The sequence below is a fragment of the Dermacentor andersoni genome, chromosome 2 (assembly GCF_023375885.2).
Source record: "Dermacentor andersoni chromosome 2, qqDerAnde1_hic_scaffold, whole genome shotgun sequence".
In the NCBI taxonomy this organism is placed as follows: domain Eukaryota; kingdom Metazoa; phylum Arthropoda; class Arachnida; order Ixodida; family Ixodidae; genus Dermacentor; species Dermacentor andersoni.
Window position 1 is genome coordinate 102,173,497 of NC_092815.1, and position 26,375 is coordinate 102,199,871.

The following is a 26,375-nucleotide window of genomic DNA, read 5'->3' on the forward strand; positions in this document are numbered from 1 at the left end:
AGTGGCACCTTCGTTATCGTTCAAGTCACAGTTCCATTTTCATGACATCATTACAGATCCAAGTCAGAATTTTTTAGCAACACACTTATACAGCCGTAGGTGCATTTTGTCCACTGTCGATTTCCCGCTGGTAAACGAAAACGGGCCTCAACAAGTTCTACGACAGCAATCAATGATCAAGGTTTAAGGTGTGACAGAGGTATCAATCAGCTATTACAGCGAAGCTGTATGTAGCCACCCTCCGGCGGTGGTCGATGTCCGTCCGTCTACGCGTCGCGTCGACACGAAAAAAATTTTCTCCAGTTCCTCGCGAATGCTCCGTAGCTCTCAATCTAATGAATCTTTGAAAAAATTACACTGAAATTGGCCGCTAAGATGACTTTATCGGTACCCGGTCTTTTTTTTTTACTTGTCATAATTAGTTCACAGTGAAGTTCTAAGAAAGAGAGAAAGCAAGGACAGGAAAGGCATGGAGGTCAACAAGAAGAGCATCCGGTTTGCTACCCTACACTGGGTGTGGGGAAAAAGGCATCAAAGGCAACATGCACAGCTTTATTGCTGCGTTCCTGCAATACAGAACGTTTCAAGTTCAAGTAGGCAGCTACCTTTTATTTATATATATATATTTTAATTTCTAAACATTAGAGAATTCCCGTCTGCTGTCAATGCATGGCTGTCTACGGAGTATGGTTACAAAAAACGATTGTAACTCTTGCTTTATCAAAACTATCCCGAAACAAATTATATGATAATTAGCCGCTAAGACGACTCTAAAATTACGCCGAGCTTCATCTATTTTTCACAATTACGTATAGTTCACAGTGAAGTTGTGTAAATATTGCGGGATTCCCGTCGGCCACGCCGCGGTACTTGCACACGTCACTATTTCATAAAACAATAAGAATACATCACTCCACAGTCAACAGATGCATTCGTAGTCTGTGTCCTTCAATAATAATAATAATAATACCCATATGTACATAAATCCGTCGATTGAGGTAAAAGACACCACAGCTTGGCTGCTCGTCTTTCTTCACAAAGTAGTACGGCTGATGATTTTTTAAATAGTTGGATAGTGCTTAATGACGCAAAATCTACTCAGGGTATGGTGCGTCAGATATTAAGCAGCTTTGCGTTCGCATCAGAAAATAAAGAAAAGCGCTGGAATAGTTTGTTGTTGAGCTACTTGGCCCAGACGTTAATGTTGTAGCACGAATTATTTTTTGATTGCTCTGGGGTTTTACGAGCCACAAACAAGTTCTCGTTTATGAGGCACACCATTGTCGAAAATCCAGATTAATTTTAACCACCTGGGGTTTTTTAGCGCGCGCACTTAAATCGAAGTACACTAGCGCTTTCTTTTCTTTTTTTTGCATTCTGCCCCCTTCAAAATGCTACCACTGCGACCGGGATTCGAACCCGTGACCTCGTACTTAGCAGCGCACCGCCATCTTCACTAAACCACCGCGGCGGGCGCACACGAGACACTGCGATCACAGGGGGATGTTTGATTGTGCTCCCTGTAATTTGCGCTATTGTGCCTCGGTCACCAAAAACAAAGATAAAAAGAAAAATTACTCCGTGGCTTTTTATTCCCTTTATTCAATTTACATATTGCGAGTTCCAGATGGCGAACAGCAGTGTACCCTGCAATACACGTGCAATTACGGAGCATCTAGACACACTCGCATTTAGAATCGGAAACACTCTCAACTCCACAAGCTATGAGACAATCCTGCAATCTTTGAGACGGTATCCCCGACAGTCATATACGTTCACCCCCTTTCCTGTTTATTAACCGCTGCTGTTTCTCGAACTTCTGCGGCTGCGCCATGATGTTGATTCATTTGGGACGCTGCCAAGAGACGTAAGCGCCGAACTTGCCATCAACGTTCCGGACGAACGAGTCCGCTTGGGGATACTTGCATGCCGAATGGACGAAGGGGGGGTGGGGGCGCATGGTGCGAAGAGTGCTCGCACATCGTAGGAAACTAAACGGCTGCCGCGTACGAAGGACAGCATTCTAACTCGAAGGGCCGAAGTGGCAACGACGAAGGTTTACAAATAAGCAGCAGAAATATTAAAATGAAATCCTGGGCTCCTAACGTGGAAAATTGCGATCTGATTTGTGAGACAGGCCGTATAGTGGGGGACTATTCCGGATAAATCTTGACCACCTGGGGTTCCCCGCATAAACCCAATACACGAGCGCTTTTCGCATCGAACCCGCGACTCGGTGATCAGCAGCGTACCGCCGTGGCCACTAAGCTACCGCGGCGGGTCAGCAGAGAGGTTCCAGATCATGAATGTTCGCACCCACTCACGGATAGGTTTTCAACAAACAGACAACCAAAAATGCGCGAATGGTCATATATCGGGACGCAAAACGCGCATTCGGCCACATTTATACCAAGACACACGACGCATACTATAGCACTGAACCAAAGTAGTAGCTGGGCAGGTTTCATTAAAGGTCGCAAGCGTGTGCAGGATCAGTTACGACCCGCAGCTGCCCATGAATCTGAGCCCATATCACCGCATCTTCGCCGTATTGTGCAGGTTCATTGTGCATTACCGAAGTATAAGCTACACTAATCAAACGCGGTATCAATAAGCCGCGTATTGCAGACACTTCAAGGCACCCGGTAACCATGTAGTATAATGCTTAAGTGGCCACCGCTGTACTTTGCCTGTCCCACTCGCAAAATGTGCACTGCGTACTTAGGTACTTCATCTGACACCGGTAGCACAGTAGCGTTATCCCAAAGCATTCTAAACTTCGGGAAACGTGGAAGATGCAAATCGCAGAAGACAGCACAACTAAATAGAAAACAAGGAGTGTCGTGAGATAAAAGGGGCTTGTTCAGTTCACTGACTCGCGAGCGGCGGCACTGGCGAACAACATAACAGGCGCATGTCGTGACAAGTAGGAAAACACCAGACTCGTTGTTATCGGTCACGAGTAGAAATCCCTTGCCAGTGTCTTTATTCGTTATTTTTGACAAAATAAAAGCAAGTTAAAATGTGTTCGCGCACGTGACACCTTAACGCTGGCGCCACAAGCCAGGATACTGACATGTTCACGGCACTCTAAACATACATACGCAGGTAGGCGAGAAAAAAAGAATATACCAAACAAAAATTTCGGCAGAACTCAATATAAGGATTGAACACACTCAGCCCTTATGTAGCAACGGTGCGTGGACTTGGTCACATAGATTCATTCCATTCCTTAAAAAGTCAGCCATTATTTATGCAGCCAACTGTTGCAGGCGTCTTCACTCTGCCGCTCCACATTTTGCAGCATGAATGGGGCACAACACATCAGCGAACCACCAGTGGATTTCCGACAGCTGATCGCACAGTAGCAGGGCAGAAGTGGTAACGGTTTTGTCTTCATGCGCTTTCGCAGAGGCAACGTGCGGCGCGCAGCCGAAAGCGCCATCTCGTTCCTCTACAGCAAACTGCTCCGCGAAAAGGGTCTAAGATACGCTGCGCGATGTAGACACGCTGCCCGCCACGAATCCCGAGCGTGGCCTCAGAGATATGTTGCGCGCCGGTGCGTGCGCACGCTGAGAATCGTTCCCTCGCTGGCCGCATGCCCAGTGGCGCACATCCAGTGAGCCAAGTTGGCGTGAAGAGTTCACTGATGAGCAGCACGTATACCCAGTGTATCCGTGGTGCAGCTCGCTAAAGAGTCGGGCTTAACGAACCCGTGTGACATGGATTCGTTCCGTCCAGCACGGGATCAATTTTTAAAGGTTTTCTTTTTTATAGAGAGGCCGGGCGGGGAAAGCGGTTATATACCCAGGCGGTCGCAGACCAAGAACTGAGTGAAGCAGCTCAAGAATGCTAATCGCAGAGGCACTTTTCGGGCAGTACTTATGAAGAGGTTAACAATCCCTCAGGATGAGGAGGCACTTAAGTGCCTCCTCATCCGCGACTACAATTGCCGCGACTCCGCGACTACAATTGTAGTCGCGATACTACGATGATAAAAAGAAAAGGCGATTATATGAGAAATACACTTTTCTTTCATTGCGACTGTTGGAGTTGTCATGGAATTCTTGGCTGAGAAATATTAACATAGTGAACACACCTGCGTTAAAACCATAAAAACAGTCGAAGCTGATCTGGCAGCTCAAAACCTGTTGGAAGCTTGTCTTGTTGGCGCCACCAGATGTATAACGGATCGGTGGGCTTCTACGCAAACGTGTTCGCCGCTCAAGTACACAAATGGGAGAAAGCAGAACGCATGCGGTATCACCGTTGCTATCCAAACTCTTACACAGCGATTTCATCAGCAAATAGTTTTGTTGAAAGCATAAGGTTCATTGTTATCATTTCGAGACTTCGGCGTTTCCTTCGTCAGATTACACCATCCAAACGCTAACACTCCACCTATGGCTGCGAGTTCTTCCCTCTTCTCGCTTATTCGTCTTCCACGACCCAGTCTGTTTCCAAGGCGTTATTTGGCCGCACAACAACACGTGGGTGTCGCTTACGGCCCCACAAAACCCGCCAACAATCCTACCTTTAGAAACACAATTGCGCACAGACGCTTGCTCTCTTTGGAAAGCGGTTCACCGAATAAGGCGCAAAAGCATATTTATAACAATAAAAACGGGTCCACATTTCCACCGAGTGCTGTGCAATGGTATCACAGGCAGCAACGTCAAAAGGCACATCCAGGTAGGTGCATCCTCTTCCTTGCCAAGCAGGAAATATTTCCTCCCTTTTGCCACGCTTACTTTGTTTCGCCGTAATTCTGGGATGAAACAACCTGCGAAGAGACGTTGCAATGCATGTGACAATGAAACACTTATTTGAGTAATCCAGTCTGTCGCCAGGTGGCGGCTACTGCAAAGTATATGTAGTGAACAGAGATACCAAGAGAATGCCAACAAAGTGATTATATATATATATATATATATATATATATATATATATATATATATATATATATATATATATATATATATATATATATATATATAAAGGTTTTGGTCAATTTGGAAAACGTCAGCGTAAGGTGCACAACGGTGGCGCCGGTTTCCAGAACCGACATCCTTCCGTACGAAAGAAATTAACGGATTTCATCAGTAGAATTTCTAGAACGTTATGTTTTCCGTTGTGCAGCCCCAATCAATATCAGAACATCTACTGCTGCATGAAAGTTCACACAATTCTCAAACAAGGTTGGAGAAATCTGAAATTGCCCATTTCTCCACTTTATATTTAAAAGGACTATCATTACCAGAAATAAATAGTATGTTTGTCAACTTTTAATGCTTTCACAGTGATCATTATGCCCTTCGTTAAACTACGCTGGGCAAAGAACCATGGCAAACATCAGCAAAAGATAGGCTGTCCGGGCTAGCTGACTCACCGTCACAGGACTGCGACACTCAAAAGCAGAACGAAAGAAAACGCATCAACATACACAAAGTGCTGTGCGCGCGCACAGCTAACGTCACCCTCGTCTCTGACAGATGCAGTCTTTCGACATTATAAGTGCGTCAGCAGCATTCAAGATGCAACGACGCGGCTTTCCCTCTATCCGCTGAGAACTCTGTGTATTAATATAATTAATAAAAAGCCTTTCCCCTTCCCCTTACTTGCATTCCTCGTTCCTTTTTTTCTCATTTCGACGACCGTAGAAAGCGCGACACATGCACCACGGCGAGAAACCCAGCGATCGACTTTGCGTGCCGCCGCGGCCGCATTTTTTTCGGCCCATTCTACGTATTTGTCCGCATAATTTTTGAGGCCATTCCATCCTCTGCCTTTTTTTCTGCGTCCTCTCTATTGTTTGGGAGGCACGGAGGCGTTAGAGCAGAAAAATAACCATAGACCAGGCTTAATCCGCGCGCCCGCACGGCTTAGAGGCCTTCGCCACCCAAATACCACAGCCTCCGCCGTTTTTCTAGCATAAAGGCGACACACACACACACACACACACTATATATATATATATATATATATATATATATATATATATATATATATATATATATATATATATTTCTAGGCGAATACTCACAACCCTCCCCAAAAGCCAAAATGTCGTCTATATATTCTTCTCTCCGTAGCCCCGCCGCCCAACAAAGCTTTTATCCTCTCGGCTTGTTCAACAAAGAAAAAAAGAGGGAAGCATGCCACAGAACTTGGCAATAGACAGCGTGAAAGAACCATCGCATTCAGCCGGGAGAACGCGTCCGGAAGAGGACCCCGTAAAGCGGCCACCGCCACACGGCACGCGGCGCCTCAAAGTCCTCGAGCGCCACATGACGTCACCGATAAAGCTCGCCATCGGCTGGGAGGCGCCAAGTGTTGGGAAAAAGAAAAAAAAAAGAGAGAGCCGCGGCAATGGCTTGCCCGCGCGCGCACGGGAGGGAGCATGCCTGACTGACAGCTCAGGCTCAGAAAGAAAAAAAAAAACGGGGGGGGGGGGGGGGGGGGACAGCAAATGGAATAAACGGTGTAGTAATACGGAAGAACGATTAAAAGTGAGAACACACACAGACCCTCCCCTCCGTCGCACACTACACCACACCCTACACGCGCTCGCGCCCACCGCGATAGAAGAGACCGAGAATTGAAACGCGCGCCCGCCCGAATAACGGCGGCAGGCCTCCCACCGTCCCCCACCGCGCGTTATCTCGAAACCGCGCGCGTCGTCGGTCCTGTCCATTGTCGGGACCCAATGCAGCGGCGACAGGCGGTAACGCGGAGGCAAGCGTCCCTCGCGAAGCGCGATGATACCAAGGTGTTACCGCACTCTTTTTGGAAAAGTACATTCAGCGCCGCGTACACCGTCGCCCCCGACGCGGTATATGGCGTATATCTCGTCCGACACCACCCCGCGGCCGGGAGTGGCGAGCCGTTATACGGCACATGTGCGCGCTGTGCCCGCAACGTCCGCGTGGTGTGCCGAGGGCGTGGAGACGCGCACCGGCGCAACGCCGCCGCCGCTTGTGGCGCCCGAGGTGTTCCATTATCCGGGTGACGCCCGAACGTCGTGCAAGCAGAAACCGCACGCTGGCCGGCCGACAGCGCGTCGCGAGCTGCTCTCGCAGACGCAATCGCGATCGTCGCCCTCGATTCGGCGACGTCAAACGATGCCCCGGTCGGAGAAAGCAAACACTGGAAGCGCTCCGTAAGGAGCAAAATAAGAAACCTGGTTGGCCCAAGAAAACCCCTCACTTGGCGCACGCCAACGGCCACTACAGGGTGCTCTGATGATAACAACAACAGACAAGCATCTCCTTTAAAACTTTGCGGTCTCATTCGTTGTTGAATATATGCATGCAACGCGAATCATTTGAGTGCTAAGAGCTGTAGGGAGCAGAGAGAGAGAAAGAAAAAGGCAAAGGAAAGACGGAGGTTAACCAGAGATTATCTCCGGTTGGCTACCACGTACTGGGCAGGGGCAAGGGGATACGATAGGTGAGAGAGGATAAAAAATATTTAAAAAAAACCTACACACACACACACGCACGTACACACAAACTGTTTCTGTAGGCACTGTCACGCAGCCCGCAAAGGCGTTCCTAGTGTTACGCAGTGTCACCGTACAATCCTACGTCACACAGTGTAGTGACAATTTGTCAGAAGTGTCTTTTAAGTACCGCAGCAGCTCCTTCATAGCCGATCGCACTGATGTTCGCGTAGGCCAGTTTCCAAGGATCTTGTTTTCTGTCATTGGGCGCTTGTCCAGTTTGTCTAGGGTGGCTGAGAGGACTGCTCTTTGCGAGTTGAAACGAGAGCACTGACAAAGAAGGCGCGCGATTGTTTCATTGCACCCGCAGAAGTCACAAAGTGGGCTGTTGGCCATTCCGATAAGAAATGAGTGCGCATTTGAAAATGCTACTCCAAGCCATAGACGGACTTGAAGGGTGCATTCACATCTTGGAAGCTCGGGCGGAATACGGAGCTGTAAATTAGGGTCCAGGGTATGAAGTGGGCAGCTAACTGTTGTTATATATATGCTAGGGAAATTCGCGAAGGCCTCTGTACCACTAAGCGGACGGTTGGCGCTACCATTACGAGCTGCAAAAAAATGTCGCCGTTCGCTTCGAAGCCCCGCAGGGGTAATATAACGTCAACGTTGTCCTCCGTGTTTACTAATAATTTCTAGTAACACAGGCAAGTCTTAAAATGCGTCTGCAGTCAGACAACGAAACAGCAATGTTGAACCGCAATATTTAAGAACTGTACGGATCGCATACATGAATCGCACGGAGCATAGTTACGTAATAACGTTGTTACAGAGAACACTGTAGAACATTCGGAGAAGTATATGTATGCACCTTCACAGCGACGTGCTCGAAATATACAGTGCGGCGCGAAAAGTTGAAATCCACCGCACAACGGCTTCAATCTAAATATATATTGTTTACAATTCCGGTCAAGACGACAACGTAGCGTCACCTTCTTGCAAAAGGATAGAGTACTGGATTTCAACAACGCTCTCTCTCTCTCTCTCTCTCTCTCTCTCTCTCTCTCTCTCTCTCTATATATATATATATATATATATATATATATATATATATATATATATATATATATATATATACGCGACTCCACATAATCACTCGCCACCTAGCGGCCGCGCCGAGAAACAGCCGATCCTCCAGCTTCAGGGTTGAGGCGAGAGATGTTCTCTTATCACAGCATGCCCTAAATGCCCCGTATTTCTCAAATCGATGTGATGCCGCGGAGCACAAGTCCCTCCCCCCCCCCTCCCTAAGCAAAGAACAAAAAAGAAACAATACTGATGCTGAAAGACTTTTGTTGTGTGCCATTATGCGCGTCATCGAGGTTCAAAGACTGCAATGTAGCATCTCATTGTTTCCCCAAAGAAACAGACGACGCGCGTCAGCAAGCGACATGCACAAGAAACTCGCGCATTGGGCAAAGGTGACTGACACTATGCTCGTTTGTTCGAAACATTTCACTCGGGGCGGCTTCTTTCTTCACGGCGAGTAGACGATTGCTTGATTTTTATATATATTGAATATCATGCCGGCGTTTCAAATCGCGGAGTTCACTTTCGCTTAGGCAGGTGCTTTAATAAATTATAGTGATGTACGCTTAAGCTTTATTTGGTTTTGCTAGTTTAGTTTTCTGCCACAGCATTAGTGTTACTAATGCTTTTAAGCAGCAGGGTTACGCACGCTAATCTACTTTTGTTCAGAGGCACGGCAGAAGGAACGTAACTAGCTTGGAAAACCTGAAGTTGATCACGGCGCAGGTTATATACGGAGAGGCGACATATCGTTTTGATAGCATTCTTTAGTTAAGCGTTGTCAGCCGAAAAATTTCGTTTTCTCATTCGACGCGATGACTTGTAAGTTTACGAGGGCGAATCAGAAAGTAGTTGCCCCTTTTTTCTTTTCCTTTTTTTTTTTGTGTGTGTAGGGGGGAGGGGGGGAGGGGGGCCTAAATTACGACTGTAAGCGCGAAGACAACACGTCCATTCCCAGCGGTGGACTTTTCTTGGACCGGCCCGCCATTACGTGCAGTGCTGGTAGCTTACCGACACAGCGCTGTTAGTTGTTGATGACGGCAGTTGTGCTTCACACGTCCACGGCTTACGAGCAACGGAGTGTGATTCGTTCTCTATGGCGGAAGGGACGAACGCCCATCGAAATCCACAGGGAAATGCAGCCCACATATGGGGAAAGGTGCACGTGTCTCGCTTCGAGATGTGAGACGTGGTGGCGTTGTGAGTTCGCAAAAGCCCACATGTGGCAATCAGAACCGTCGCCAAGCTCCGATCATTCCGCAGTCAGCCGGACGAATTCTACCACAGGGGCACGCCAATTTTATTGCTGCTATGAGACAAATGTCTGAACCGGCGTGGGGACTACGTGGGAAAATAGCGCAAGGTACGTGGAATAGCACGTTATATTTGTAATTACCTGTATGTACCTTATTTTGATAAATAAAAAATAGGGCCGAGGACATTCCGATTCGCCCTCGTATTAGCTCGCAAGAAATTTATAAGCAACCGCAAACGCCGGTCGTTCCAACTTTGGAACATTCGACTTGGGCACAGCGCCGTTATAGTTTGCTTTCCGGCACAGCTAAATTCCATTACGACTGGTTCGATTCGTTTCCAAGTCGCGCCTTTACACTGATATAAGCGACTCAGCTTAAAAGAAAACCCTCGCTAAATTTAGGAATCCTGTCGGAAGAAACTAAACTTGATCCGATTGGTCGTTATTTATTTCTGACGTTTTGCCGGGCTTTGCGGGTGTACGCTGCGTTCCCATGCCTGGACCCTACCTCGAACATGGCGTGCCACGAACACGAGGAAGCACCAGTCATCGGACGCGAACGACCTTATCACCGGATCTGCTATCTAAAGAGAAAGGTGCACCCAGATTCACAAACGGAACTCTAATTTGTTCTTATCCCAATACACACTAACTTTACAGTTTTTTAGCCTCGCTCGATCAGTGCACAATATTCGTATTTTCGTTTTTAGACAGACGTTAGTGCCAAATGGAGTGCGCTTTTTGATATACTGCAACACGAGTAGCAGCGCGGAGTTGCTTACACGATGGTCTAAAACAGCCGAGCACTGTACGTGGAGCACTGGAGCAACGCCGCGAACAACTGCTTGTACCTTTCGGAGAGCCCCGCTACGCACGAACACTTCCCTTCTTTAACCTCGTGATCGCTTGAAGGGCGTTTTGTCTTTGAAGACGTCTGATGAGGTTCGCTGGGCAGGCCGCACGTTTACACGCACGGCGCAACTGTTTCCGCGTTTTCGTCACTGAAATTCTTGAGGGAGATCGAAATAATGTTATCGGCGATAAGGACCCTTTCGGATTCGACGAAACACCTCGATTCGACGCCAAAGACGAGAAACTTGAGCACAGCACCAAGCGAAGGAGCCTCCGTGGCCCTCGATGTCGCAGCCATATTGTGTTTATTTGGACAGTGTTGCCAGGACAAGTGACGGGTGCTGGCGTTGCCAATAGTCTTGACTTCTTTTAAACCGCACGACACAACTGCTTGAAGGATCCTGAACAAGGCAAATATCGAAATTATGCATGAAATTCGAATGACACATAATATTGCGCGCTTGAGACGAGCACAAGCGCGATATTTTTCAATATGGAAACAACATTGGACTGAGTATCTGGAAAGCTTAGCGATTTGTAAAGAAAACTTACCACAACGTTAGTTCGCTAATGGAACGTAGACTAAAGAACTTTCAAAAGCTGTCGAATGCGAGAGCTTCGGCTTCAATCAACTGCTGAGAAATATAGCGTATTAGCAGTTACACCCCCGTAAGACGCAAGTTTCCTTCCTTCATTTCTCTCTGATTCACCACTTATTTGTCCGGGGATTTCAAAGTGTGCAACTGCTTCCTAACGGTACGCATTGCATCATTCTCATTCCTTCAACATTTCACGCCATTTTAACCATCTCACCTGCCATTAACACGTAACCACCCCCTCCCCCCGCCCGCCCCACTCCTTCTTCTAGGCCTAAGTAACTCACGACGACAACACTGAACGACCCAGGGAAACGGCACGAGAACCGAAAAGGCGCAAGAAACAACTGCTAACGGTAACAGAAAATAGAGAGAGAGAGAAGAGGAAGTCAACTGCTAACGATAACAGAAAAGAGAGAGAGAGAGGGAGAAGAGGAAGTGAAAAAGGCAGCGAAAGAGATGAGACCGAGTTTTTTCTTTCTTTTTTCTTTTCTCCTTTTTTCAGAAGCCCGGACCCACAAAAGTTGTTCACGCGCACCGCTCCCAATAAAGGCGCCACGACGGACTGCTCGCCCGCGGGGAGGAACGAACATGCCTACTGACGCGTGAAACACGACCAGCCAGACCCAAAAGCAGTCGGGGTCTCTCCAGCTCACTGCGCATTTCCCTTCACTTCTTTAATTCGGTTCCAATCTCGACTATGCAAACTTTGTTTGCACTCAGCGCGCACACTTCTACCAGTGCTGCTGCTGCTGCTGCCCTATTTTTGCCGTTCTGCCCGAACAGTGCGCGCACGCGAGATGCCCCCCACAGTCGTTCGTCGCCTTCCGTCAATTTGCGCTCTTGCGGGCCTTTTTTATTGTTTTTTCGCCGAGCAAGTCTGAGCTACGCAGCGTCCATGCCCCGGGGCGACTGTGATTCGCAAGACCGGAAGTAACAACTCGTCCTAGCGGCGGGTTTTGTGTCCGCTTCAATGCGAAACTGCCGCAAAGCCACATAGGAGCTCGCCCTAGTTTTTGTCTTTTCTTTATTATACTCTTTCTTTTTTGTTTCTTCTGTATTCCGTAGACTTGTTCGCCAGGTTCGTTAGCCCGCAAACTTCCATCGTGCATTCGATCGCTTTCTCGCCAAAGTCAAACACCGCGCGAACAGCGGGCTTCCACGCGAGATGTCCCATTCGATCAAGAACTGCCTTATGGACGCGTGCTGTAGTTAAAGCAAGGCGGCGCCGTTACCGGTAAACTTTTCAAGAGAACTCACGTTCGCTCAGCTGGTGTGAGTTCTTCGATTGAGGTTGGAGCCTCGCGGTCAGTGGAGGAGTGGTGCTTTGAAACATCCACTTTTTCAGTTTGAATGTCACGGAGGTGAAGGAGAAAGAAGTTAACCCTGATTTAGATACAGCTACCCTACTGGTGGTAAAAAAAATCCCCCACTGTGGGTATGTACCACGGCCACTCAGGACAAAAACAACAACTACTGGTAAAGAGGAATCAGTTACCAACATAACGAAACTTGGCGCGATAAAATGTACTAAAAATAAATAAAAGCGTTTCGCAAATATACTTGGTTTATGTGAAATACCTGAAGGATGGATGCGTTTCTGAGATGCGTAAAGCGGTCGCATACATTTCTTCTCGTACGGGGTTCAGAAATAAGCAGAAAAAGTTCTGTACGTTCCTTGAATGGATTCTGTACAGCAATTACAAGAGCGCGTATGGCGCTTCGGTAAAGATCAAGAAAGATGTTTCAAATCGGAAAGGAAATGGGCGATAAGGACGGCGGAGACCATAAACACAGTATAGCACACAGTTAAAGAGAATGGACATTAGTGTTCCGCGCCAGTTAGACAGCTGACATAAAAGCCTGTGGACTATTTCATTTAAAGATTAGATATCTGGCTAACGCGCCATAGCAGCGACTTGTTTCGATAAAGAATGCAGTTCTATTGGCTTTCTTACCAGCTGGGTAAACTGTACGTGTTTAGCAAACGCTTCTCATCCCCTGTGAAGGGTGGCGTCGGCTAGCCATCCGTATCCTTCCTTTCCATCTCCTCTCCACGGAGTATGCCCACAACGGTTTATATAGCCCATCTTGCACATTTTAGTTTATGAAGCGGTCCACAGACTAGACTTTCAGGTAGCGGACAAGTGCAGAAGCGCGGAATGAAAGCCGCATTTCGGAGCAGTACAGCAGTGAACTTTAAATGTGAAAGAAAGAAAGAAAGAAAGAAAGAAAGAAAGAAAGAAAGAAAGAAAGAAAGAATGCAGAGAACTTTCACCAACACCCTCTCCCCGAACCGCAACGAAGGAAGACGTTGGTTTGTCGTAAGCTACGCCTCCCTTGAATACCATGTGCATTAAAAATGTTGAGTGAGCAATGGTTACTCTAATGCCAGTAGTCACTGTAGCGTAAAGTGAACAATCCCGTAAGGAAATTTCTCTTTAACATGGGAATAAAAAATTAACAGTTAGCTAGTCCCGTCAGGAAATAGCACATAAATTGAACCGACCGCTAAGATGTGTAACGCTTGAAAGGCTTCCAGAAAAGCCCGCCGCTCAGGGTACAAATAACCGCAACGAAAGAGGACATACACGGACTGACACGAAAGACAAGGCGGAGGAGGACGTCGAAAACGGAGGGCACCGATTTGTTCTCTCGGCACCTGCACCCGAAGTAAAGACGAACGCCATTGGTCGGGCACAAACCACGTGACCAACAAAAAGAAAAATGAGGAGAGCTGTGGGGAAACGAGAGGGGGGCGGGGGGGTGGCAAAATAAAAGCAACACGACGCCAAACTGTCGATCATGCCTTGCCAAACACCCTTAAAAGCCACCGATCCGTAGGTAATTCCCACTCATCAAGCAGTCAAGCGTGCGATCGCCCTTCTAAGGAGAGACCGCCCGAAAGGCGTTGTCGCCGAGAAAAGAGTGACAAAAGTCATTCCGCGTATACACTGTTCCGAAAGGCACCGTGAAAGAAAAGGAGAAAAAAAAAAAAACGAGCGAAGGAGCGAAAAGAGCAAGCAACTGGAAAAGAAATCGCGCCGGCGAACAAGATGTGGCGACCCGAAGTGCAGCGAGCGTAGCGAAGAAGCAAGCAAGCCACCGAGCGAATCGGCGGAGGTCGGGGAAGCGAAAGCAAACTCTCGCTGCCGCCGGCGCGCCGGAGGGAAGACGAAACTCAATTTTGCGCGAAACGCCCAGGGCCGACAACGGAACGAGAAGAAGAAGCGCAAGCCGATAAGCAGCAATCATCGTGCGGAGTAGCAGGGGGCGCCGAAGAGAAACAAGAAGACCTCCACCCCCCCATGGGCATGTCGTAAGGCCACAGGCACACACACACACACACACGAGCGTATACGAGGAGGAGCGTTGAGAAAGGCACCCCAGGGATGGCGTATTAAGCAAACACACGGTACGATGACTTCTACTACAAGGAGAAAAAGACGAGGAAGAAGAAGCAAGTAGGGAAACGACAAAAACAGGGGAAAGCGGAAAGAGTCATAATAAAAGCCTCCTGATTATTCCTCCCCGGCGAGTCGTCGAGTGCTCCGAGGAGCGACAAAAGCCTGAAGGGCACCGCTAGCTGCTTTTCTCGAGCCACGAGTGGGAGGTGTAGACGAAGAAGGGCGCGATGGGTGAAAGCGTTTACGGCGCCGCCTGGTACACACTAAGCAGGCTGAGAACACGCGCATATAAAGCGACCGCGCGTATACAACAAACATCACGCGGACGGGAACAAGGCTAGGAGCCGCCGCATCCCTCTTTGGCGCATCCCACAAAGGAAGAGCGAGAAAGCGAAACGAAGAGGCCGTCATCATTTTATTTCCACCTCCCTTTACGTCCTTTTCCCCCTCTCTCTCTCTCCCTCTCTATTTACCTGCTTTCTTTCTTTTTTCTTTTCGACACATCCTCGGGGAAAGCAAGCGCCATGAGAGACAGACGCGGTTGCGACAACGAGGAAGGTGAGGGCGGCGTACACCGCTCATTACCGATCGGCGCAATACACACGTTACTCCTCCACCTGCGCGGTGCACAGAACGCGCGTCAAGGGACGCACGCAAGCAGTCGGGCGGGCAGGTCGGCCCGCATAAGGGACCCGGAGAAATCGGATGATCGCACGCTCGGTTGACCAAAACACTTCTGACGACGCGCCGCGGATCTCGCGACAGCTCCCTCTAGTCCTCTTCCCATCTGACAACGGTTCCCTCTTACTCCTCCGCCGCAGACAAACGCGGCCTGCCGCGCCGTTCCGCAGGATTGCCGGGGGGCAGGCAAACCGCAGAAGAGGTTGCTTAATGCTGCGTTTATTACGCCTTGCCTGAAACCTCTTCCTACCCCACGGACCCTGTTATCTCCTTATCGCTTCCCTAACAAGAGGTCCTTGTCACGTGCCGCCGCGTTTACGATTCCCTGTGTGTGCGCGTGTGCCGGGCAGCCAGTTCAGTTTGTTTGACCCCGCCGCAAATGGGCAGACAGCAAACACGAGACCATCGTCTATACGGTGGCGCTTCCTGCACCGCAAGGGCTGGCGGCGTCGCACCCGGAAGACGCGCGCGTCTTCCTTGTTGGCTCGTGCCCTCCCCTGTCACCCCCTCGGGCTCACGAGTGAACTTAACAGCGAACGTGTTGATAAGAGGAAATATTTACGAAAGTGATCAAAATGAAACGCTCAATAAGATCAGGTAAATCGTTCACCTGCTGCAGCGTAACCGAGCGAGCTCGAAGCTAATCCTCTGAGAATAGACACTCGTTCCAATTCGGTAACATTCGGGTGGCGTCTTGTTTTCTTCGTTCTATTTGTCACTTCAATCTATTAATCAATAGATCAATCAACCAATCAATCAATCAATCAATCATTATCCCAATAGCGGGGGTTGAGATTTTAAGTGATGAAGACGGTCAAAAAGCCATCAAATGCGCTGGACGACGTTCATGACAGCCCACAGGGCATGAGCAAATACAGCTTTTAAAAAAAATCTGCTGGATATAAATGAGAACAGTGCAATAGTAATCATAATCTCGATATCAAATAAGCAAAACACAGAATCAGCTTAGACGGATAAAGCGCACTTTGAAAACTCTGTTGTTAATTTTGAAATGATAGGTCGGTTATTCAAACAGAAAATGAAGGCCACAGTTTCATTTTTAGAATTTCGCGCTGAATCCCCAACTCCGGTACGTCACTTTGACGCCACGGATTTCAAGTTTTCTTTTTTTTTTTTTTTAATGCCGCTTCGGCTTAATAAGTCTTCCCGATATTCTCCATGTTCAATCTATGGCTCCTTTAGCGCACAATGTAGTTTATTTTTACCGTAAGAGAATTAATTAGCCCCTATACTCTATACTCGCGGACAACTTTCTGTGGCAATGAAGGGAAAGCTACGGAGGAAAAGCGCGCACAAGAGCGCTTCTGAAAGGAGTTCCGTGTTTTCATCCACGTTAGATTAAGCTGGGGAAGAGAAAACAAACACCTGCCACAGAAAGTTGTCCGCGAGTATAGAACACGCTGTCAAAATCCATGACGTCACGGAGAGTTGGTGCGGTAACTTCACGGCGGCGTCGCCACCCGCCTTTTGTTATTGCGCTTTTTCTTGCTTACCAAGCATCTTGTAATGATAAGAGTGGTCCTTTTTTTTATAGTGTAGAATGGTAATGTACTGATACAGAAGAAATCATACTCCTCTTTAGTGTACCTTTGAGCAGCTGGCGCGCCGGTGGGAACAGTGCGTACTGTACGGCTGCTAATCCCAGAATTTTCACGACGCAGACTTTGCTGACCTCTGTCTAGATGTGCACATCATAAGCAATGCTAAATGTATGCTCAGGTATTTACGACGTAGCCTTTACAAAGTCCTGTCCACTTCAAAAGCTGTTAATCTACAGAACACTAATATGGTCTAAAGCTGAAGATGCGACTGCAATACGGGATCATTAGCAAAGATGTTAGCTGGGTAAGGTTATTTAGTAAGAGTGATATATTATAAAAGAGTACAAAATGTTAGTGCCTCGTGTTACGGCTGGCGTCTAGCACCTCGTGCAGAAAAGACTTTCACCCACCGCGCCTCGTCGAAATGAAGCGTGACTTCCTAATTCGCCATGCTCATCTTGAGTGTCTGCCGGTCTGGCGGAAGCCCCGCAGTGTTTACAGGCCTCGTGTGTGTGTGTGTGTGTGCGTGTGTGTGTGTGTGTGTGTGTGTGTGCGTGCGTGCGTGTGTGTGTGTGTGTGTGTGTGTGTGTGTGTGTGTGTGTGTGCGTGTGTGTGTGCGTGTGTGCGCGCGTTTGTGTGTGTGTGCGTGTGTGTGCGTGTGTGTGTGTGCGTGTGTGTGTGTGTGTGCGTGCGTGTGTGTGTGTGTGTGTGCGTGTGTGCGTGCGTGTGTGTGCGCGTGCGTGCGTGCGTGCGTGCGTGCGTGCGTGCGTGCGTGCGTGCGTGCGTGCGACTTTAGAGGGACCCTTCCCTCGAACTGTCAAGCTCTACAGGGGAACTTTCGCGAAGCAGCAACGCCCAAAAGAGAAGGACAAGCGTCTGCAATTCCCGGACCTGAGGCTTGGTATAACCGGAGGCGGGACGCCCTCCTCCTTGCAGCAGGCTCGGTATAACCGGAGGAGGAGGGGCCCTCTTTCCACAAATCACTCTGTGCCGGTCACGTGACGTCGACGGAAGCAAGATCCCTCCCACGATTGTAGAGAGCCTATTTAGGCGGCTCCGAAATGTACTTTTTTAGATCACATCATTCTCTTCTCATCATCTTTCATCAACCGTTGAATAAACCGTGCAAGTTTCGCAATAGAAATCGTAACGCCCTTGCCCGGTCGCCATGGTCTACCGGATGCCTGCAGCCGGCCGACAACGCCACGCTACCCAATAGTAACGTCGGTCGAGCTTCGTTAGGCAGGCGTCGCTACAACTCGTCAGCAGTACGATACGCTACCCTGGAGTACGCAACACTCGGCAGGTATACATTACACAAGGACAGCTCTATGAGAGCCTCTAACATTTTAGATCTGACGTATAAGTTTGAAAGTGAATGTGCACAAACACTAAGAAGTATCGTACTAAATTGAGATACGCAATCCCGCTTAATAAATCGTTCCTATATATCAGTTATGCGCGTAAGGAAACGCACTAAGTGGTGCCAAAGAGGCACGTTTTGAAGAGCTGTCACTGACCGCGGTTAAATAAGGCGACATTCTCAATAGGATGCATTCAGCCCTGTATGGTTCTTAGGAGGCGGTAAGTTTGTTGTGGTAAACGTACCAAGCATACACGTCCTCTGTTCTCTCTTATATCCCAATGACGTGCGCCTCAGTTTATAGCAGTACTTTGACATACAAACTGCCTGCAGACACACTCAAAAAATGCTGCCGATTACAGAAAAAAAGAAGAGAGAGAAAGAAAAGAAACTCACCGAAGAGCGAGATCCGCTGAGAACACCATCGTTCCAGGGGCCTTCAGGCCAGCGTCACACGCTGCCCAGCTGCCATCCGAAGCTCAGCAAGCGACGAACCCGATTGGAACAGAGAGTATCTACGGAGAGTTAAGGAAATAAAAGAAAGAAAGCGCGAACAGAGGAATCACACTTGTCGGTAGTTCTTAGTCTGTCTTTCAATCATTGAAGAAGCGGGATAACAACACTTGTTGCGTTAAACAAAACCATTCAGCATTGTTCTACGTCTCCACTGTGGCCACATGATTACCTGGTCAACCACGATTCCCCCACGCGTTCGCGACACGCTACGGCGGTATATATGCGCAATCGGAAACTGACCTGCCTTGTCGCTGTCTGCAATAGAACGGTGACGATTAAATTATGGGGTTTTACGTGCCAAAACCACTTTCTGATTACGAGGCACGCCGTAGTGGAGGACTCCGGAAATTTCGACCAGCTGGGGTTCTTTAACGTGCACCTGAATCTAAGTACACGGGTGTTTTCGCATTTCGCCCCCATCGAAATGCGGCCGCTGTGGCCGGGATTCGATTCCGCGACCTTGTGCTCAGGAGCCCAACACCATAGCCACTGAGCAACCACGGCGGGTAACGGCGTGTTAAAAGGTTCACCTATATAGAACTGCGCTACTACCCGTTGCCTCAACAGTCATGTTCTACCATCGCATGGAGAGCGCGCAATAGTCGAACCTGCGCCGACGGTGAGTGGCCAGGACCGGCCACGGTAAGGATATATAAAGTGGTAACGCTACGCAAAAACGTAGCATGTACACGGTGTTTCACCAGGCTCGATGAGTCGCAGGGGACGCCTACAGTTGGGGCGGCAATGTCGTACGCCAGTGGCGCACTTCGGCAAATATTTGGTCAGAGTGCAGCAAGAGTAGAACTGTAGCGCATGTATACAGACGAGGACGCAAGAAAGCACACGAAAGGCGCGGACACGGCGCCATGTGCCTTCTTGCGCCCTCGTCTGTATCCGCTACAAGAGTACTCCAAGATGCTATGCCAACAAGCCCGCATTGCAACACTATATAGTTGAGCAGCATGGAGACCGTCACAAATGACAACGGTGACGTGCTCAGCTCCGAACACCACCGCTAAGGAAACCACGTGCGACAAGCTTCAAGGAAACAATGACCTTACTTGCGACGACGCTTTGCGCTGAAGTTCGTTCCACCATTCTAATCTTGCTAAGGCGCGTTGGTTTGGTTTAGGTTGGGTACAACACATGCATATACGGCAAAGAATTCGTCTCACATGGTGTCGAACTTCCTCCTCTCGAAGTCGGAGATGGAGGCGGACGTATTGGCGAGCGCCTGCTCCAAGTGCCGCTGGTGGATGCTAAGTGCCAGGGCGGTGCTGTCCCGCCGCGACCGGCGATGCTGCTGGCGTCTCGGGCCATGGCCGAGCAAGTTCTCAGAGAGCGCGCTCACCTGCGATAAACGCCAGCTATCAACGCGCGAAGTCCACAACGCGCGCTAGGCGACCGCAATTAATTTGAACCGAGACCTGGGAAGCGCAATAGTTTGGACCACGGGTTTGGACTACTGCTACACGTTATGGCTGCACGAGGTTTTGTCTTGCAAACACAACCGGCAAAATCTCCGTCTGAGTGCCACTTACCAAATGCGCCATTGAGTCTGAGTACACGGCAAGTGTAGACCTTAGCGAAGGAGAAAGCATATATGAAAGTGGTGAAAGGGAAAAAGCACATCTCCTGCTACAATTAAATGCTAACTTCAACGAAATTTCAGTTTGGCTAAATCGATTATCAATGAGTAGTTCATAACATTGAAGCAATCTTGCCAAAGCTGTTAGGGCTGGTGATTGTCTAAGTTTTCTGTTAGCCGCCGCGTGCATTTAGTGGTTAGCGCATATCACGTAAACTCGAGCCCGTCGCCTCCGGGATTTTGAAGCGGATAACTTTCATTGGCTCTCCCCGTCGCTTTCGTGACATGTCGGTGGTACGACGGTGGTCGTTCTTGGGTGAGGGAAGGCGAGGAAACCAGTCGAGAGAAAGGGCGTGCGCTCTCGGGCAACGGAGTTGCGAAATGGGGAGGCGGGTCAAGGAGGGCAGGAGGGGCCGTCGTGCGTAAACTCTCGCGCAACTTTGTGGCGGGGAGGGAAGGAGGGGGGGGGCGCATCGTCGCCCAGCCCACTGCTGCTCCACACCGGATTCTCGCCCACCAAGTATGAATGAATGAAATTTATTACTGCGACAGCAATTATATGGACACTCCAGGCGCATTTCCACCGTCGTCGGCGTCACCGTGATGCTTATATTTTTGTGTGCACTGTGTTCTCGGCGCTTAGTTCGCGTTGAAGCGAGAGGCAGCACGAAGGTCAACCCACCCGCTGCTGCTGCCGCGCTTCCTCACTCCAGCGTTTTGAAAGCGAGTGTGCGCGGTCATCGCGGGAGACTTGTTCTTGTTTGCTTGTGCGCGCGTGACACCATGGTTGTTAATTTATGTAGTAAGCGAATGTTTACAAGTTCATACGGCCGATAAAACTATTATCCTTACTTTGTATAGCTGTCTACTAATTTGCTATCGCAACCGATGCTTCACCTCTCGGGCGAAACTGCAACTTTCTTGCATTTTTTTTTTTTCAGAAAGGGGAGGGGCCGAAGCTGTAGGGGTCTATGTTCTCCCGTCCAAGTAGACGTCTGTCACACCGCAGGCGCAGGCGTGCGTTCTGCCGAACGCTCACGGCATTGACGCCGACATACTGAAGACAGCATGAAGTGGACGCGCTCGCTCTCCACGGCTGCCACGAAGGAATTCCGCGGGAAGGCGAGGGAAGGCGCCGAGTGAAAGGGCACGCGCTCTCGAGCAACCGAGTAGTGCTGCCGCTTGCTCAATCGTTTGTTCGGGCTATTTGCTTACATTGACAATCATCTCCGATGGTTTCTGCACATTTTCTTTCGGCACGGCCATCCGCGCTGGTTCTGAACGTTCTTGGTCATGTGTACGCCACTTCAAGCGAACGGTAACGGTGGCTTCTTCTTTTTAAAGCGAAAGCTTTACCGGCCGCGAAGTTGCGGTTTCCCCGTGGCCGTGCTCCGAGGAGGCGCATGACGTCACACCGCGTTCCCCGTCGTTGCGTTCACCTCCGCTCGCTTCGCCAGCTGCGTCGCATGCCTGATAACATGTCGGAGGATTGAAAAGGAGAGCTCGCGTGCGCCGTAACCTCAGTTGAGGCAGCAGTATGGATGGCGACAATTCTGATAAGCAGGAGGAGGCCTGGAATCGACATCGGAACGAGATGAAGAGGAAACGAATCGCCCAGGAAACAGACGAATAGTGCGTCGAACGGCTGGCTAAACACCGCAACATGACTAGACAACCTGACTAACCTGGATTTGCAATCAAGATTAACCAAGGCTAACCATACTATGCCTTCGCTTTCGCTACGTATATCCTGGCATAGTCGAGCTAAGCCACTGACAATTTTTTTTAGTTTCGCTACCAAAAAGGTATAGTATCGCGAGCTCTTTGTGGCGCATCCACTCGTATTTCAAACGTAAGATGTTGCACGGAGGCTGATATATATATATATATATATATATATATATATATATATATATATATATATATATATATATATATATATATATATATATCTGAAGCTGCGTTGTTGACGCGGACCAAAACTTCGTTGTAGTTGGCCTATAAAGAGTTAGTTCAGGTTCCTTCCCAGGCGACTCTCCAGAACATGATGTGTGTAATCAGTTGCAACAATGAAATTCGTTGTCATAGATAGCGCTGGCACAGGCCGTACGTGCATCAGTGCAGCATTATAGGCTAACAGGGGGCTGAAGTGGACCGGTTGGTACACCTTGGTAAAGAGCAGATATAGAACAGTACGGCACAGGAGACAGGTGCCACACGGAAAGAACGCTGATCCTTGTAGCTCCATCTGTTTCTTGCGCCTCACTGTTCACATGCACCACAGTGCGCCGCACTGTGGTGAATGTGACTGGGCGTCACTATCTTGCTCGCTTCATGTTATCCTGAGCACCCTTCTTTCTCTTTCTCTCTCTTCTTTTTCTACGATACAGCAATGCTACCTCACTGCCGATGAGCCAACCACGTCTTTCCATTTGTTCTTTATTACGAATATCTCTCAAGCACGTTATCCCCGGTCAAAGCGCCGGGCAGCTGAACATAAGGCAGCAAAAACATGGAACGCTTTTTGGACGTGTCGGGCGGAAAATTCGTCGGTAACGCGCTCCATGTGGTTGCCATTTCACGCGCGTCTAGTACAGTGGCTGCCCTCGAGACAATTTCGGAAAGTTGGGAGTAGAGGTAAGGAATACGCACAAACTTAACAAAAGTTTGCAAGAAATGTCTGATGAAGTAGGCGCCAGTGTTGTGAACCCCGTGCCTTTATCAAGAAAAACAAGGAATGACTGTTCGGTTAAAACGGAAAGGATGCTAACTAGACAGTGAAATACGAGACGCAACAGTTCTGCAACAGCTTCAGCCGCCGCCAATCAGCTGTAGCGGTGCACTGTCCGAGCCAAGACGCATCGCTTCTCCACTGCAATATGCTGTTACTGCGGTGCCGCTGGCGCCGACTGGCGGCGATCCCGCCAACTAGCGGCAACCTTCAGCCAACTCGTGGCGGTAAACGAAACTGGTCCAGGAGAGGCGCTTCGGAGGTTCACCAGGGTCGCCCGTTCAGTTTTCATTTACCGCGGTGAGGCGAGCAGGAGGGTCGTACATATTTTATGGTCTACGGTACACAGACTACACGTGATATTTCGCGCAGTGCGTACTACAGGTAAATATATTTTTATTAGAACTGAAAAAGGTATATTAAAGAGTGTGCGTGCAACGTGAATGACACGCCAACGTAATTGTATATGCCACCACGTCCTACATCGACAATCTGATGCGGCGGCGTAAAAATTAAAATTAAAATTAAAATAAATCCTTATTTACAACCGAATGTGTGCGTCCTGCCAACTATGCTAAGCGTCGTGTGCGGCTAGATGAAATGCGCGGTGCATCGTCGACAGTATGCTGCAGAATTTGTCGTGGCGTCGAGGTGTACTGAAACCGCTGCGGTTATCTAAACATACCTTAAAAAGCTTAATTTTACAATACCTGCACCAGGCAATGCTTCCTTTCAAATAGGCTAGCATGTATTCGCGATTAGTATAGGCACCGAGAAGAAAAGAAAGACGTGCACTGGTGATGCGCACAATGTCATCGCTCTGACAACTTCGCAGTAAAGCACAAGGCTTTCACAGTTCACTCGCGAACTGTAGATACGAAGAATTCCCACGAGTGAGAGATGTTTCGTGCGCTATAAGAGCGGGTATACATTTCCTTTCCTTTGTTCCGATCAAAAGTGATACCGTAAGCGCTATGCGCACAATGTTCCGTATTCCCTCCGGCGCATGCATATCCAATTAAGCTACGACCACGAGAGCGCCAAGGCGTGTATACGGACCTCCTGTTGCAGCTGGCGTGCCTTGTCAGCTACGGGCTCGGTGGGACCCTGGCTGACCGACGGGGCGTAGAAGAACTCGGACTCTCCGAGGCCCGGCGATTCGTCCGACGACCACGAACAGTCGAAGCGTCGGCCCGGACTGTCTCCCTGGAGCTCTGCAGCACGGGAGACACGTACAACAGAAAAGAGGAGAGAAACTGAGTTTCCCTTATGGTTATCTAGACTGAATGGTGACACTGCGGTGCTGGGTTGTAAGACGCGGTCTAGATGAGCAAAAGGTGCTTGGAGTATTGGTGAAAAAAAAAAAAAAAAAGCTATGAAGAGATGGGGGGATTGATTCTTCATGCATGGCTAATACAGTACGAGATAAAGCAGATAGGCAAAGCGCTAGATTACGTTAAGGTAGGACGCAAGTACTTTACAAAGCCTATAGGTGACTATTTGCCCCTGCCCAGATGTAAAGGGGTGCAACTAGGAATCATCATCGTTTACAGTTTCATGATTTTAAAAAAAAGTTAAATTCTGGAGGTTTTACACGCTAAACTTACGGTATGATTATGAGGCACGCCGCCGTAGTGAGGGACTCCGGATTAAATTCGACCACCTGGAATTCTTTACCGTGAACCCAATGCAAGGTACACGGGCGTTTTTAGCATTTCGCCCTCATAGAAATGCGGCCGCCGCGGCCGGGATTTGATCGCGCGTCCTCGGGCTAAGCAGTGCCGCGTCATAGCCACTATATATGCCACCACGGTGAATGTAATCCTATGAAAGAGAATGTTGGGAAATGGCGGTTTCGGATGGATGTCTTTTTCGGAGAACCAGACGTGTCTGGCAAACAGCGCCTTCTCTCTTTCATAGTTATCGAGTTTCTTCCAAAACAGCGCGTAAGTTGCTCCTTTTCTGCACTGTTATGAAAGAAATCTTTTGATAAAACATAAACAAGGACTCGCGCTGCGGTGTACAGTACGACCGAACGTAAACATGTAACGGATGATATCTAAATTTGCGCGAAATACGAGGTCCGCGCTAACCGTGCGTCGGTTTCAATCTTATCTTTCCGTCTCCTTCGCATACTTGTAATGTGTAGATAAACGTTAATGCAAGAAGTACGACGGGATAACCAAGAGTTTTTTATGAAATATTCATTCTGCAAAAGCTTTATTCGTGGGGCGGTCCAGGAGAATATGAACCACCCATATATCGGCATAACCATGGTGACGCAGCGCCCATTGGGAAATTCACATAGACAGTAGTGACACATTTCATCTAGATGTAAAATTGTATAAAAAAAGAAAGAAAACTCCATGGAGCGAGAGACAGCACAACAAGACGTCTGCAGAAACGCGCCACTTCACAACTGCCTTGCTCTGCTCGAAAAGAACGTTCTAACTTCTTCCCTACAGTTCACGAAGTATTTTAACGGCTCACGTTAAATGTGGCATCACGAAATATTAACTCCCTTCCATTGTGACCGCAAGGTATGGAGACGTAGTTTTTCGCGTATTCTCAAGAGGTATACAAAATTTGCATTGGACAGATGCGTGCTCCAGTTTCTCTCTTCCATCGTCGTTTTTCCTGAGCTACCTATATAGACGCACTACTTCCCTTAACCCAACCAAAGTACTGGCGAGCCCACTGGTTTACTACTACGAGCACTTGTGCCGGCGTTGAACACCTTGGAAGCTATTTATTCTTGGTGTCGTTACATGTTCTTCCGTTTTATTTAAGCATTCTCTAATTCAAGAATTTATACTTCTTTTCTATATTTCTCTGTTCCTATAAAGGAACAGCCACTGCCAGCAACCAGCGACAACTCCTCTATTTATTTTTCATCTTAACAAGAAAGAAAGAAAGAAAGAAAGAAAGAAAGCTCCGTATGTAACAGCTACGCGAAGTGCTGAGCGAAATTCGAGTGAGGTCGTTGATGGGAGTTTCCCGGAGCAGTGAAATACCCCAACGTTCCAGCTGGCCAAATGTTCTCACGATGAAGAAAAAAGATGACGCACCGTCTTGGGGGAAGACCTCGTGGACGACCTCCAGCTGCGCAGTGTAGAGCAGGGCCTGCAGGTCAGCGCCGGAGAAATGCTCGGTGCGCGCCGCCACGGAGTCCAGGTCCACGTCGTCGGCCAGCAGAAGCTTGCGGCTCAACGCGACCAGGATGCTCGCGCGCTCCGCCTTGCATGAACCGGAAATGAGCGCCAAATCGCTGCATCAAACTCTTTCATTTGGGAC

The 26,375-nt window shown here is 48.7% G+C and overlaps 1 protein-coding gene across 1 annotated transcript in view; it reads right to left on the bottom strand.

The window, feature by feature from the left end:
- Positions 1-1,582: 1,582 nt before the first annotated feature.
- The window catches only part of LOC126541520 (peroxisomal ATPase PEX1-like), a 90,852-nt gene continuing 66,059 nt past the window's right edge, over positions 1,583-26,375 (bottom strand). Inside the window, exons 18-22 of the mRNA XM_050188313.3 lie at positions 26,150-26,318; positions 24,141-24,295; positions 19,938-20,113; positions 18,643-18,761; positions 1,583-4,783 (exon numbers count right to left, since the gene is read on the bottom strand). Of these exons, the coding sequence (XP_050044270.1) occupies positions 18,686-18,761; positions 19,938-20,113; positions 24,141-24,295; positions 26,150-26,318 (576 nt within the window). The 3' untranslated portion in view covers positions 1,583-4,783; positions 18,643-18,685. The remainder of the gene's footprint in view (positions 4,784-18,642; positions 18,762-19,937; positions 20,114-24,140; positions 24,296-26,149; positions 26,319-26,375) is intronic.